Consider the following 15,038-nt stretch of genomic DNA (forward strand, 5'->3'; position numbering starts at 1 on the left):
AGGCAGATCCAAAAGGAACATTTTGTTTTTCCATACTTGTGTCTGTGTGACCTCAGTGCTGTCCTTTTACTCTGCTGTCAACACTCGTGTTCTTTGCATAGATCTGTAACCATGAGAAAGTAGGTGTAATCCAGGTTTGGGTGTCACTTTGGGCATTTTATCACTTATGTGTGACGCTATCTACTTGGACTGCTCCTGGCCTTGAGGAGAGGGTAGCAAAATACCACCAGTGCCATGCTTAAACTGGTTGGTTTAGCCAGGAATTAAAAGGCACATCCAACCAGAGAAACCGCTCTGCAATTCTTGCTTGTTAAGTAGTTATGACTACTTTAGGGGCAGATTTGAAGATTCTGAATATTCATGAGGATGTTCAGGCCATTGTGGCTGCTGGGATCCATATCAAAGCTATAGCATTAGCAATTTGGACAGAAAATGTTTTGCCTTTAAATTTAGCAGTTTCCAGAGAGAAGGAATACATGGAGATGCCAGGTGTTTCAGTAGCTTTCTGTTGAGCGTATATTGTTCTCAGTGCAAGAGGTCTCCATGCCCAAGCCTGGACACTTTGAAGTGTCAACAGTAAATTTTGGTTTTGAGAGAATTGTTGCACTGAAGCATTACAGGACACATATCATTCTTAAATGCATTTATATAAATGTGTGTATTGTGACCCTCAATTTAAAAAAAAAAAAAAAACACCAACACAACTAAGAAAAAAACCCCAACAAACCAAAACTGGAAATACACGTAGTGTGGCATAATAGCTAGATCTGCAATTCTGGAAAAACCGAGCAGCACTGGGCAGGAGAAGCAGACACCTTGTACAGGATTGCAGCTGGCAAAAGTAAAAAGTTCCCCAAACTGTGGCTCTCTTTGTACTGAGCTTCCCATGTTGTACAGCTGGACTGTAATACAGTTTTGTGACAAATTATTAAGTTAGTCTTCAAGTGGTCTGTGGGAGGGAGAGGTCAGTGTCAGCTCCCTGAGGTGGACAATGCATTACTTGAGAATAGACTCATCTATTGGAGAGTATCCTCATTTTTATAGCAAGATGGGAAGGGAGTAGAATACATACAAAGGAGAAAGGTAATTATTACCCAGTACTGCTGTAATCTGATTTTTTGTGACCAATGAAAGCAGGATGGACTGAGCCTACAACAGCAATCTTGCAGAGGAATATTCTGCCACCTAACTCTGCTTTTACCATAACATAGCCTTTATGGGAATGATGGCCCTTACAAGCTTACTTCTCTAGGGATGTGAAAGCATAAGCACCTTTTCTGGCAGTGGGTCATCATTTATACTGGGCAGTTAGGTCTGCTTTTATTAAATCAGTGCTGTTTTCCCAGTGGGATCTTGTGTTCTGGAGAAGACTTAAAGGTGAAAAGAGAAGAGACAGTCTACATGTGCAGTGCCACTATTTCAGAGCAGCAAAATCTGTAATGGGAATTAACACTTCCTGGATTCAAGAGCTTGATAGGGGAAGTAACCCTAGATCTTGAGAAAGGCTGTACATTTTTTTTTTTTAGTTGATTACTGTTTATCTTGCTTAATTCTAAACTTAGTATTGTCATTTTTTCAGTAAATAAAGGGGGAAAAAAAGGGGAACACCCGGTCTTCTGCTGAAATCCTGGTGTTTCAAATCAAAGCTGACAATGACTGTGTGTAAGGGCTGTGGTTTGCTGAGGGGCTCTGCTGTTCTGCAGATTGTTTTTCTTCTTAGCTCAGTTCTTTACTTCTTAGACACTGCCTGCCACAGCATCTCAGCATCTGCAGGAGGTCTCCTTTTTTTCATAGGTAGAGTCTGAAGGGTTTTAACTTCCTCCATATTGAAACTACGTGATGAATTAATTGCAAGTTAAAAGTGTACAGAAGTTTTCCAATGTAAATCTTGTGGTCTAGAATGATTTGCAAGGTAAGACATAGCTAACGCATATCATATCCAATAGCTTTTAATCATAATACTTTGCTATAATAAAGGTTTGAAAGAAGTATTTTGCTTTGAAGACACTTTTGATTCTGTACAAAGGAAAGGGTTACAGAAGGTTATTTGGAAATGGGTTAATATGGGGAACCTGGACAAAAGGAAGGTCAGCAAGAAGCTTATACAGCAGTAGATGAGAGGAAGGGAACTGAGATCAGATTATAAGCAGGCTGCCTGAGGTTGTGACTCCTGTGCTGCAGTGGTTGAAGGGAAGAGCAGTGTCCTGTTTGAAGCTTCTTGGCATAATTTCTCTTCTTCCGTTTGCAGAACTGATACATTTAGTGCTCAGCAAAGGAAGGAACGTATGTTGAGAAGTGGTTGCAGCTCTAGAGAAGAGTGGGACGCAGGGAAATGGGAGTTTGGGGAAGACAAAAACTTGCGACATAAAAAGATGGTACAGTGGGTCTGAAAGTATTTTTTAAATATATATATATAAATATATATTATATATATTATATATATATTATATATATATTATATATATTATATAATATTTATTATATATATATATATATATATATATATATATAATGTATGTGTGGTAAGTATGACAGACAGGCAGGTGGAGAAAAACAACCAAAAAATGGTTGCCTCTCCTGTGTTCAGCACATTGCTGATGATCTTATCAGGAGCAGAAAAAACTTCCTCATATCTCCCACTAGTGTTTTTGTAAAAGTAAAGGCATGACCCTCAGCTGGTAGAAATGATTAAAGCTCTGTTCATTTGTTCCTCTTGTGTCATGCTGGCATGGGGTTAAAAAGCTGCAGGGGAGAATTGGCCTCTGGTGCTCTTCAGCGAGGAAAGAAGCAGCAGAGGTGGCAGGAACCTTTCAAATGTGCTTTCTTTGGCAAGATGTTGATACTCACCAAAAGTGTAACCACCAATAATACAGAAAACACCATGGTGACCAGGAGCTGAGCTAAGTGAAATAAAACCAAAGACTATATCCAGCTATCAGGCCACAGGCTCCCCATCTCTGAAGCAGTAACACCTGGAAATCAGAGAGGAAAATTATTTAATCCGGACCTCAAATGCCTTCCTGCTATGTACAGAGTGCAATGGACGTTCAGGAAAAAGTGTATCTTTGCCTTTCAAGGTTTTTATTGTTCTCCTGTCAGTCTACTGAAGGTTTGCAGTGGTGGTGTATTGAAGTGTGTGTCAGGGGAGAAGATTTGGCTGAAGAGTAAAGCTTTTATTTCTGATGTCTTTGGCTTGGGCATAGGAAGACACATTTTGAGAGCTTTCTAGTTCAAGATTTCTTGGTTCATGCAAATACACACTAAAAAAAGCATGTTTTTTACCAGAGACACTGTCATTCCTCCCACAGTCAATTCCTGTACCTGGAGATCTTGTGCAGTGCCTTCCTCTCAGAGGGAATATATCTGCAGCTTAAAGTGCTACCCTTCTCTTTAACAAGGCTTTGCTAAGTGTTTGGCTTAGCTTTTGGGGTGGACAGCTTATTGAAGCAACTGGAGTAGGGCATCTTGTACATTTGCTCCAGAAGTAGCAGGTATTTAAACACACTTTCAACCTTTATATTTTAAAGGAATATTTTTCACTGTAGTATAAATACTGATTTATTAGGATTTTTGGGGTTTGGGTGGGGTTTTTTTTTTGTAAAACAAAAGTTTCAGTCATTAGCTGAGGGTATTCAGAAACATTTAATTCTTCAGTCTTTTCAAATTCCCATTACTGATGCCCAGTTACATAACAGTAATGTCCACAGGCCTCTCTCTCTCTCTCTCTCTCTCTTTTGGGATCCCTCTAAATTATTATGTAAATGTAGAAATTACAAGGCAGTAAGCTAGATATGATAACTTCTGCAACAAACACACTCTGCGTGATTGTTCCCCCAAAACAGGCAATTATGCTCTGCAGTGAAGCTGTGTTGCTTCCTTAGGCAGGGTGATGGGCAGACTGGAATAGAAATGCCCAGATGCTGCATCTTCAGCTATACTCTTTGTCAGTGTTGATTACAAATGTGGGAAAAGCCTAAAATACCTGCCTCATTCTCCTTTACAAGTGTGACTTTGAATGTTAGGTTTTTAGTTTGTTGCTACCAAGATCGCGTTTCCCAAGCATGAAACACGTATGACTTTTCACAGTATTACTTAATCTGAAATACTCCTTTTCAGCTAGCAGTTTGGCAGGGACTTTCCTAGACATGTGGTGTAGCTCAGATGATTCATTGCTTTTTGCTTCTCCATTTATAGGGTTGCAAAATTCAATAAAGCAGCAGTTCAGCTTTTAATCTGAGTCAGTAGTTTGTGGAACGGCAGAACAATCAAGAGAGTCTTTAAGGCTGCCTTTTGTCTTCTGAAATTAATTGCTTGATTTTTATTATGCACTTACAGGAATTTGTAACTGTCTTGGTGCGAGACCCCAGGATACAGAAAGAAGACTCATGGTATTCTTACATAGACTATGAGATATTTATTCACGTAAGTATAAAAATATCAGCAGAGGTTCTTTGGGCTCTTATTGCTGTCTCTGTCCCAGCCAGGGTTGTCTTTGGGATATAAATGGAATTTCTCCTTCTGGAATGCTGGAGGCTATTATTCCCTTTTTAGCAACTGGGATGCAGTGGAACAGGTAGGGTGAGTTGGCCAATGGCCATGTAGTAGGTCAGGCAGAACTGGGGTTGAACCTGTTGTGTTCACATGTGCATGCCATAATGTCTTGCAACAGACAACTCTTAGCTTTTCTTATCAGCCAGAAGACTGTTATAGTCAGTGATATCTTACCATTAGAGAAGAATGTTGATGTTCAGATGTTCATGGGAAAACAACTTTCTTTTCAAGTAATTATGTGGTAATTTGTACTTTAAATTCTCCTCAATTCTTTTTGCCAGGTTATTTGGTTGCTGCAATGTGGTTGTTTTCAGTGTACCTTGATATTCATATTATCCTTATTTAGTGGTGTTTGGATATGTGAAGTAACTGCATTTGGGTTTATGATTGTTGTCCACAATACACTAATGGAAGTGCACGTGGAATTAGGGTGCTTTTTGTGGCTTAAATCTGTCCTATACATAATTTTGTTTTCTTGATTGTTCTTTGGTGGATGATATACGGAAGGCATTATCCTCATTTGCCAAATCTAGATCCAGGGATTTTAATTGCAGTGTAAAATAAAAGTGTTTGAGAGAACCAAGTTACATTGTTAATGCTTGGCCCAAGACCAAAAGCATTTCCTTCCTGTGTGGAAGAGTTAAGCAGTTAGTGTATGAGAGCAAGCAGTCAAATGACTTATTAAATGTCTGTGTGACAAGTATTTCTCTCCTATGTGGCAATCAGAGTTGTGAAACTTTTAAGTTTGCAACATGCTTCAAGTACTGGTTCCAAAGCAATTATAGTTTTCATTTCTGGTAAATAGAAATTCTGTAGATTTGGCAGGGTGGGTGCTGTATTACTGTTTCACAGATGTCAATGCCCCTGAATAAAAGTGTATTCAGGCTTTCTCAGTGATTGCTAATTTGGGGAGATGTTGTTTAGACTCAGTGTGCCATGATTCAACCCCAGCAAACAACTAAGCACCATACAGCTGCTTGTTCACATCCCCTCTGCCCCATGAGCAGGATGGAGGGAAGAGAATTGGGGGGGTAAAAGAGAGAAAACTCATGGGTTGAGATAAGAACAGTTTAATACTAGAAATGTAACATTAGTATTATTAATAACATTGATAATAATGTTAAATAATAATAGATTGAATAATATTGAATAATAACAACAACAACACTTATAAGGAAAAAAGAAAAATAAATAGAACTGTAGAAAGACCAGTAATGCAAATGAAAACATATGCTCAGCACCACGTAACTGATGCCCAACCAGTCCCTGAGTGGCACCCCTTCAGCCAGCCTCCACCCCAGTTTATTGCTGAGCATGATGCCAGATGGTATGGAACATCCCTTTGGTGAGTTGGGATCAGCTGTCCAGCTGTGTCCCCTCCCAACCTCTCATGCACCCCAGCCTGCTTGCTGGTGGGGTGGGGTGAGGAGCAGAAAAGGCCTTGGCTCTGTGCAAGCACTGCTCAGCAGTAACAAAAACACCCTTGTGTTATCAATACTTTTCAGCACGGATCCAAAATACAGCCCAAGCTACTGTGAAGAAAATTAACTCTTCCCCCAGCCAAACCCAGCATACAGTGTTCCATGATCCAGCACTAGGTGTCTCTGAAGCTGTTAAGCATCAACTCAGCTTCCTGCCACCACAATGCCAGGGCTTTTGGAGACCAAGTCCTTAGGTCAGTCTGGCCATCCAGACTTGTCAGTGGATTCAAAGTGTTGTGTCTGCCTGGCTTTTATGCCAGCTGAGTTCCCCTTCTACCCAGCTCTTAGAGCATTTATCTTCTTAAACTGTCAGGTATCCTGAATGCTCCTCTATTCCAGAAGGCTATCATCTTTGTGCTCTCTGCAGTCTGCATCTTGTGGCTGATTTATGGCTCCTGGCAGGCAGGGAAGGTGGGCTGGACTGGAGGCAGTTTCCTAATGGAATCCTGTCTTCTGTGTGGGATTTCATCTAAATGTATGCTCCATGGGAAAATTTGGCAAAAGTATTTAATTCCCACAAATTGTTTCTCTCTTGATGAATTGGCATTTTCCTAGTGAACTAATAGTGTTCTGTGGGAAAATTTCCAAATGCTGCTACTTGCAGAGAGCAGTCACATTGGGTTCTTTGGTTTGATTTAAGTGGCACTGAACACTGGAAGAACTCTATGTAGCTGTTTGTAGGATTGTAACTAGAACAGCTAAAGATGATCTTTTTCCCCTGCAAAGATTGACATCATCTACTGAAACTTTCTTCTGAGGTCTATTTTTCCTGTTACAGTAAGTTGTACTGTAATCCAAATCTATTATTTTTAAGAAGAAAGCAATGAAAAATATTTCCCTGAGAAGCAGTAGAAACTGTCACCAATCCTGCCTGAGGTAAAGCACAGTCCTTAACATAAACTGAATTAATGTCAAGCTTTCCATTGGTATCTCAGGCATTAGTGTAGCATCTTGGATGTGTTTTTAATACCATTCCTGCACTTTAGCTTAAGCTGATTTGCAAATAAAATCTTTTTTATTTCCCAACAGACAAACAGTATATGCTTTACAAGGAAAACATCATGTGTTAGACGACGCTTCCGAGAATTTGTTTGGCTCCGGCAGAGGCTTCAGAGCAATGCAGTGCTTATGTGAGCAACTTTATATATGGCTGTTTAATAATCTGTCAGTCATGGACAGAAGGATTGTTTGATCTTAATTCTGAGAACTACAGAAATCAGATCTGGAAAGCGTCCTGTGTTTCTTCCTAGCACAAGTTGATTCTGTACAATGCATTTTATGTGCTTTAAACCCAGAAAAATGTGGTTTGTCCTGATAGCCTTTGTTTGGTGAGCCCCGCTCTAATTTGTAAGAGACTTGATCTGTATTTTGCTATGCACAGGTTGCAGAAATAACAGTCTAGTGTAGGTGTTCGTACCTCTTCTCTGTGCTTCTTGGATGTGCTTAGGTCCTGGAAGCACCATAAGAGACCCAGCCAGACATGGCTGCAGGCTTAACAACTGGACCAGAAAGATCAGATCAGTTTATTTTCCTCTTTGAGGTGTGTAAGAAGCCCTTTAGTATCTCAAACTTGTGTTCCCAAATTGATTTCAAGAGCTTCTGGAACATGACCCATGATTTTCATGTGCTTGGTGTTGGCATTTGCTTACTACATTTTTCTCTGCTGTTTCACATGTGGTTTTAACTGTGTATTTTCTTCTTGTTTATAAAGACAGCTACCTGAACTGCCATCTAAAACTCCCTTTTTCAATATGAATAATCCTCATCACGTGGACCATCGCCGTCAGGGTCTGCAAGAATTCCTGGAAAAGTGAGTACAGCCTATCCTAGAGATGTTGGAATTTTTATGAGGTCATCAATTTCTGGTGTAAAATAGCTCATCTCTGGTACTTGAGAGCCACCGTGTGGTCATCTGTACATGCTACACATTTGGTTATATTTCTTATTTGCACTGTCATATTTCATACACGTGACTTCAGCTCTATTGGTTATAAGGAGACTTCAACTGGGGCTTTTCCACTGCATTTCATTGCATTGATTATAGATAATAGGTTTGGATTTAAGTCAGCTTTTGCAACTGGAAAGTTTGGGAGACCTTTCACCATGGTGTCTATTCCTAGCTTTAAATAATGAGCTAGATATTCTTGTACAAAGAAGAAAGCCCCTCCTTTATGTTCATGAAAAATCAGTGTCTTTGTGGGCTAAACCCCTGGAAGTCTGGGAGAATTCACTAGTGAGATCTCCCAACACAGAGCTTTCCTGTAATGCAAATTACCTTGTTTACCAGTCCCACTAACATAAGCAAGCAGCTGTGACCATTTTCAGTGTAGCTGCAATCTGTATAAAATCATTCATCAGGCTTAGCTGGAGCCTGACCTGCATTACAAGGGAGTACTGTATGAGTTTCAGTACTGCATCTCTTAATTCCACTGCTGTGACCACTTCACCTTCTGCAGTGGCTGAGATCCTGTTGGTGGAATTTTCTGCTTTTTCTCTGCTATTCTAGCAGTGCCCTGGCACTGCTGGTGTGAGAGCAGGCTGCTCACAGCTGCTGGGGCAGGAGCTGTGTGTACATCTGCTGGCTGTCTTTAGCTGCTGCTCGGGGTAAGGGCATGGTGAAACACTGCAAGTAGAGACTATTAATCTTCTTTCCAGTCAGTGTATTATAAGCCTCCCTAACAGACAACAAATCATTGGTCCCGAGGTATATTTGTTAGGCTTAACAGCTGAAGACAGGGAGAGCTAACTGCTGCAGGAATAATATTCTGTATACAGTTATATAGGATCTGTGGCCAAAAGGTCAGCCAATAAATACTGGTGGAAGGCATGTGAGACAGAGAAGGGAAAGCAGAAAAGGATTAGAGGGTTTTTTGCACCTCAGGAAAGAAAAGCAGTGAAATGGAAGGGTTGTGCTCCTAGAAGCGTATCAATGATAAAAGGAAGAATGTGGTAGCTCAGGTTGCTGCGTCTGAGCAGTTCTATCTTAGCTGTGCTGCCCCATGGAGTAAGTGCATTTTGGAAAACACTCTGATTTTAAAATAGCAAAGAGGCCAGTCTGGTAGCAAGGCTCAGTATATCAGCATGAGAAAGGTTTATAACCACTGCCTGTACTTCAAAAGGCAAAACAGAGAGGTAAATTCTCTTAAAACACATCCTCACACTCCAATTTTGTGGATGTCTGTAGCTTAAATGGGTAGTGACAGCAGAAAATGACAGCATGTGGAGCATTTCACCGTGCTGCTGTTAGTCCAGGAGTGGGAAAAAAGGCAACTCAGTTTTAAGATAATGTTTTAAATGTTTGAACTTGAGTGCTAGAAAAGTGTCAGCTTTCTCTTAGCCCTGGGGAGTAGTTGGAAGGAATTTTCAGAGGCTGCGTTGAAATGAATTGGCCTGGCACCTCGTGTGCTGTGCCATTGCCCTCTGCTGGCTGGCTCTGCTGTGCTGCTGCTGCTGCTGCTCACAGAAGGCATTTTCCTATCGGCTCAGCGATGCTGCCATGATGCTTTTCCCCCCATTTTATGGCTCTGAACCAAAGGTTGTGATTCTTTCTCTGAAACTGAATTTGCTGGACTCCCTAACAAGTGTGAGTTTATAAAAGATACCTATATATAATATATAGGTATAATGTGCATATGTATGTAAAATATACATATATATTCTGTATATGTATACATTCTAGATGTATAATATGCATATATGTACAATATAGACATGTTACATATATATGTATACATATGTATATAATACACACAGCTGACTTTCCTGAAGCTCTGGTGTGGCAATGCCAGGTGAAGCAGGACCTTTGTGATGTATTAGAAAGGGGGCACACCCCAAAACTGTACAGCTTAGAGCTCCATTCATCCCAGCAATGACAGCAGCCACTGTGCACAAGCTCCCTGTCCTACTGGTGTTTCTTTGTGGTAAGTGGGAAGAAATGGAATTCAAGCCTTTGTGGATCTGTCGAGAGACGTTCACAGGTAACATTTTTAAATGCCCGCATGTGATGCAGGAATCCCAGATGTTACCAGGATCCAAAACATCTCTGAAAAGAGGGTTTACATCTTTCAAAGTCTTGTTTTGTGCCCTGTGCCTGCTGCTGTATGACCAGATTGCTGTAGTGCCTGCCCATGCAGGAGCCACATGCCTGAGGATCAAGGATGGAGCAGCTGGAGGATCTCTAGCGCTCAGTTTCTGGCTCTGAGAACACTTCCATATTGCCTATATGTGGATGGCTACAAATTTCTCTTGTCCTTCCTCACTTCCCACTCCAGGCTGAGTTAACACAGGGCACGGTGCGTACTTGGAGCCTTTGTGAAACCTCTTCGTGCTGAGCACAGTAGCATAAGAATTAGGCCAACAGCTGGGAGGTTAAGCAAAGCACTAGACTTTGGTGAAATCTGGGAACAGGTGTCCCATTTTGATTTGGTTTTACTGCACAAATGCAGGGTAAGATCTACTTGTCTTACAGGTTATTATCTCTGAGTGATGAAGAGCTGTAAAGCTCACTTCTCGTCTGGGCAGAATTTAATATTTCAAGAGGCCATTTGCATTAACGGAAGTCAGCTAGCCCCTTTTCAATTATGAATTACTTTGTAAGAATAAGGAAAATTATGTGTTTTTCCTGCTAAGTATCCTTGTCCTTTGAGGATGCCTGCAAATTCACAGAAGTTTATTCTTAAACAAGAGGTCAAAATTAAAACACTATCTTATAATTTTAGCTTCTGGAAGATCCTCTTTGCTTTCATCCCTCTGTAGCTGTGCAGGTCTAACTTTGGGATTTAGATTGCCTTCACAGAAGATCCTTTGGGTTTGCTCATGAGAAAGCTAATTAACAAAGCCATTTTGAATGGAGTTCAATTGATGACTATTTTTTTTATTGAATACAGTTGACTCCCAAAAAACGATGTGATTTAGAGAGAAGGGTAACTCTTCAATTACTTTTCAGACATGCAGTTTATGATGGGGTGGATGACAGACTAGGAGTCTTGAGAAGGGAAACGCTTGGATCCACAGGGGGTCAAGGGCATCCACAGTGTCGCTGCTCCAGAGGGCCATGCATCAGGCTTGCTTGGTGCTACAGCGAGTAAACCACCCAAAATTCATCTGCCTAAGGCAGAGCCATTTTCTGAAGGTGTCTGGTGTTTTGCCCTTTTCCTCCCACCTCCTTGCCTTTCCCATGCAGTCCCCCAAGCAGCAGCTGGTGCAGGGTCAGAGCTCTTTTCTGGAGGTATCTCTGCTGGGTGCTCTCTGGGGGATGTGGAAAGTGGGAGACTGGCTCCAAAAGGGATGGATGCCAGCTTGCCTTGCTAGGGGCTTGAGTGGGAACATTGGTGGTTGTGTGGGCAGGTGGAACCACCTTGGGCAAGTGGCCAAGGAGTGCCAAGTTGCCTCTTTCCAGTGGAGCCTTGCTAGTATTTCCAATCTGCCGAGGGAATAATGTGTAGCAGGCACGTGTCACTTAATCTTCTCCTAACCGCATGCATTATCACTTACCCAACAGTTGCTTCACAGTTGCTTGATATCAGTAACATTTCCTCCCTTATAAAAGTGAAGGAGGAAACGCAGCTTTTTTAGAGGAAACGGGCTTTGTTTGGTGTGGGCTGAGGGGCTGGATGCTCAATAGAGGGCACCACAGCACAGGCTGTCATCCCCGCCTCTCAGCTCCTTGGGTTTTTCCCTTGCTCTCCTGATCTGATGTAAATGAGCAGAGTAAATTTGTTGAAAACAAAATCGGAGTGTTAACCTTCCACACACATGCAAGTGTGCATCTGTCATTGTATTAGGTTACAGTAGATACAGGAAATCTTTAGTTAGGATTAAGTTGTGCTGTTCAGCCATATGTTGTTTTCCTCCAGCAGAACAGTGTATAATATACCTAATAAAATCATGTTGAAGAAAACCAGATTTTGGACCTTGTCCAAATAAGACAAAACACATGTTTTGTCTTTTGTAAATATTTTTGCCATAACACAGGAAAAGAGAAATATTCATCATATAGTAACCAGCATTTCCTCAAAAATGACATTATTTCTTCTGGTTGTGAAGTGATGTTTTTCAGCCTTGCTTCTTGAAAGATCTAGAGATCATGAGCATTTACTGACAGCTTACAAACAAAGATTCACATGGCTGTGAATAAAAAATTATTTTATTATCTCTAATTCTAATGTAGAGCCTTATCCTGCAGCCCCCTTAATCACATAAGTAGTCATTATGCATGTGAGCAATCTGGCCAAGAGGAGTGAGATCTCTGACAAGTAATGACTACTGATGGGATCAAGACTTGCAGGGTTTAGCCTTTCGTTCTTCTTCCAGGCGTGCATAGAAGGTCTGTTGTTCTCTTAAATATGCTCAGTCAGTTTATAGGAATTATTACTGTGAGCCGTGACTCTTCCATTAGCGCAACGGCAGCGAGTGCTGATTTACATCACTGTAACCACAGCCCTGCCTGGCACTGGCTGCAATAAAAGTGTTGGAGAAGCTCTGGGAGTGCTACTGGTTGTGTCGAGACTGCGCACGCGTCCAGCCCCTGCAAAGACATCTGAGTATTAATGCTGTGACACTCCTCCCTTTCTCTTGCCTTTTTAATTTGTTAGGTGGTGGTTTGTAATTTTGATTTTTTAGGTCCTTGAAGCCAAGTCTACTTTTTAAATTTACAACCCTTCACGCAGTGAGCCCCCAGCACAAGGAAGGCTCCAGGGAGCAACTGCTATACCAGCACTTAATACTGCTAGTACCTTCTGGTGACAAATGTATGGGTATTCTCTTGAAGAAAGAGTATTTTGAGCAGGAAAGCGTAACACTTATAGGTAGTGCGGAATTTATCTTTCATTCTGACTGCTTGAAGCATGCAATTAAAAAGCAGTCTAACCTGTTGGTTCAGAGGGGACGGGAAAAGCTGGAGTTGATTTTTAATTAAGAGAAAGCAGAAATTCTTCAAGGGTATGACCAGCTAAAAGATGTTGGTATATTTGCTTTCAGGATGGTTTTAAATGATTTGCAAAATGCACTGAGTGTTTGGTCTCAATGTGAATGCATAGTGAACACACACATATATGCATATATGAGCGTGGGTGTGATTAGCTTTATGAACATCTTTCAATTTCTGCGCCTTGGTTTCTCTTCACTCCCTTCACCTCCAGATGGCACTATGAAGCAGAAAAGAAAATTACTGTGAAATAATGAGCCCAATGTAAAGTAAAATTGGAAATTGAATTATAGCTGCAGAAAAAGGACAGTAGCCTTGAGGTCCTGATCAGTCTGTACTCTTATCACTTTTGTTTGCTGTTCCATGTGTTAGGTTACTGCCGAGTTAATAACAGTGCTTTAGCAGTTCAAGGCTTAGCAGAATTGTACTGGACATGAAATAAAGCTAAAATGAATTTGTGTCCAATATCATTGACATTAGTGCTCATTACTTCTCTCGTGTAATGCCTCAAACCATCTAAAATCAATTTTAAAGATTACCCGTTATTTTATAAAGAAAATAAAATACATTTCAAACAGCAACAGAGCTGTAAGTGTAGTGTAATCTCATGAACAGTTAGTTACTTGTGTTTTTGCTGGTTGGCAGGAAACTTTTGAAGGTACAGCAAGAGGAAAATCTGAAACTAAATGCCATTCACAGAATTTAATGACTCGGCTTTTTGCTGTGTTACTTGGCATTAGACACGCAAATGTTAGAATTGAAGAAATCTGCATTCCCTCATTGTGCCTGGGAAAAACAGTTACTGTAGTTACTCTACAGGAACCTCCAGTACGTTATTTTTCTTTTGTTTTTATTTTCTTTTTTTTTTTTTCCTTTTTTTTTTTTTTTTTTTTTTTAAAGAGAAGTAGGAGAATATTTACCCCCCCGACTGCATAAACTATGAAAGTGGATTTATTGTCTGGAATGATACTTCTACTTTTTGTTGCAATGTTTGTCTTTGTTTGGAATGTGGGTTTATCGAGAGTCAAGGCTGAAATCTTCTTTTAGTGGCTGCTGAATGATGGGTTTTCAAACTGTAATCACGAAGCTGTTGCTGTCAAGGTGTGTGGACCTGTAAATTCTGTTTTGAATCATTTTTACACAGCCTTTGCTGGCTTTTAGACTACAAAGAAGTTTTTCTGTGTATTAACACATTACATGCATTAATTTTACCGATCTCTATTTGCTATTAAAATTGCGGGAATTTGGATTGGATTACAAAGGCTTTCTCTAGTTATGAAAGTGTGCTTATTTTGAACTTCAGCAAAATCTGGTCTTTCTGAGACTGAATTTTATCTGCATCTGATACATCATCAGGGTGGTTGGAGACATTTCCTCATTGGAAGGTGTCAGAGTTGGAGTTGTTTGGTGCAGACTGCATGTGTGTTTACCTAGGCAAGTGAAATGTGCATGCACACAAGTATCTCATGGTTTCATGTAGATATCTCTTATTACTTATTTTAATTTGACAGATTTTTGTAGGCCTGAATGAAGCCAGAAATCCTTTCGTGTGTTTATTAAACATTGTTGTAATGTTGGCCGCTTCAGAGAACAGTTTTCAGAATGTATTTGTGTTTAAAACATTACAGTCCAAACACACCATTAATCTTATTCAAGAGAAGGAACTAATCAGTTACACTTTTCATTTTAGTCAGAGTACCTTTAAAATGCAATATTTCTTTCTGCTCTTACTAGTTCTTACATTAATGTCATCTCTTGTTTCCTATTGCACAGCAATGACTTTTTTTGGTAAAAACTGTAACCTAAACCGAGAGAAGTAAGTACATATTGACTCTGAGTAGCTTTGAGTTGTTTAAAAATATTTTAATAATTTTCTGTGGAGCATTCTTTGGCATGGTCATATCCTCTGATGTCTTTATTACATGAGTAAAATTACACACACAAAAAAGTTTCTTGTTAATCATTCTAGGATTAAATATTATTCTTTCTTTAAAGAAATATTGAAGAAAAGTTGCATCATTTTTTTTCAAAATAGTGATGATGATCCTCAATTCTCAGGCCCCAAAAAAGTTTCTCTACAG

At 40.3% G+C, this 15,038-nt stretch overlaps 1 protein-coding gene across 5 annotated transcripts in view; it reads left to right on the forward strand.

Moving 5' to 3' along the window:
- The window catches only part of SNX10 (sorting nexin 10), a 35,918-nt gene that overhangs the window by 17,237 nt on the left and 3,643 nt on the right, over positions 1–15,038 (forward strand). For 4 of the 5 annotated variants that reach the window (XM_085050970.1, XM_085050967.1, XM_085050971.1 and 1 more), the window contains 3 exons: positions 4,336–4,422; positions 7,062–7,162; positions 7,744–7,842. In XM_085050970.1, the coding sequence (XP_084907096.1) occupies positions 4,336–4,422; positions 7,062–7,162; positions 7,744–7,842 (287 nt within the window). Of the gene's footprint in view, positions 1–1,794; positions 1,913–4,335; positions 4,423–7,061; positions 7,163–7,743; positions 7,843–15,038 lie in introns of all 5 variants that reach the window. The other variant, XM_085050972.1, reaches the window with a different exon arrangement.

The sequence above is a fragment of the Lichenostomus cassidix genome, chromosome 2 (assembly GCF_008360975.1).
Source record: "Lichenostomus cassidix isolate B80296 chromosome 2, HeHo_3.0, whole genome shotgun sequence".
NCBI lineage: Eukaryota > Metazoa > Chordata > Aves > Passeriformes > Meliphagidae > Lichenostomus > Lichenostomus cassidix.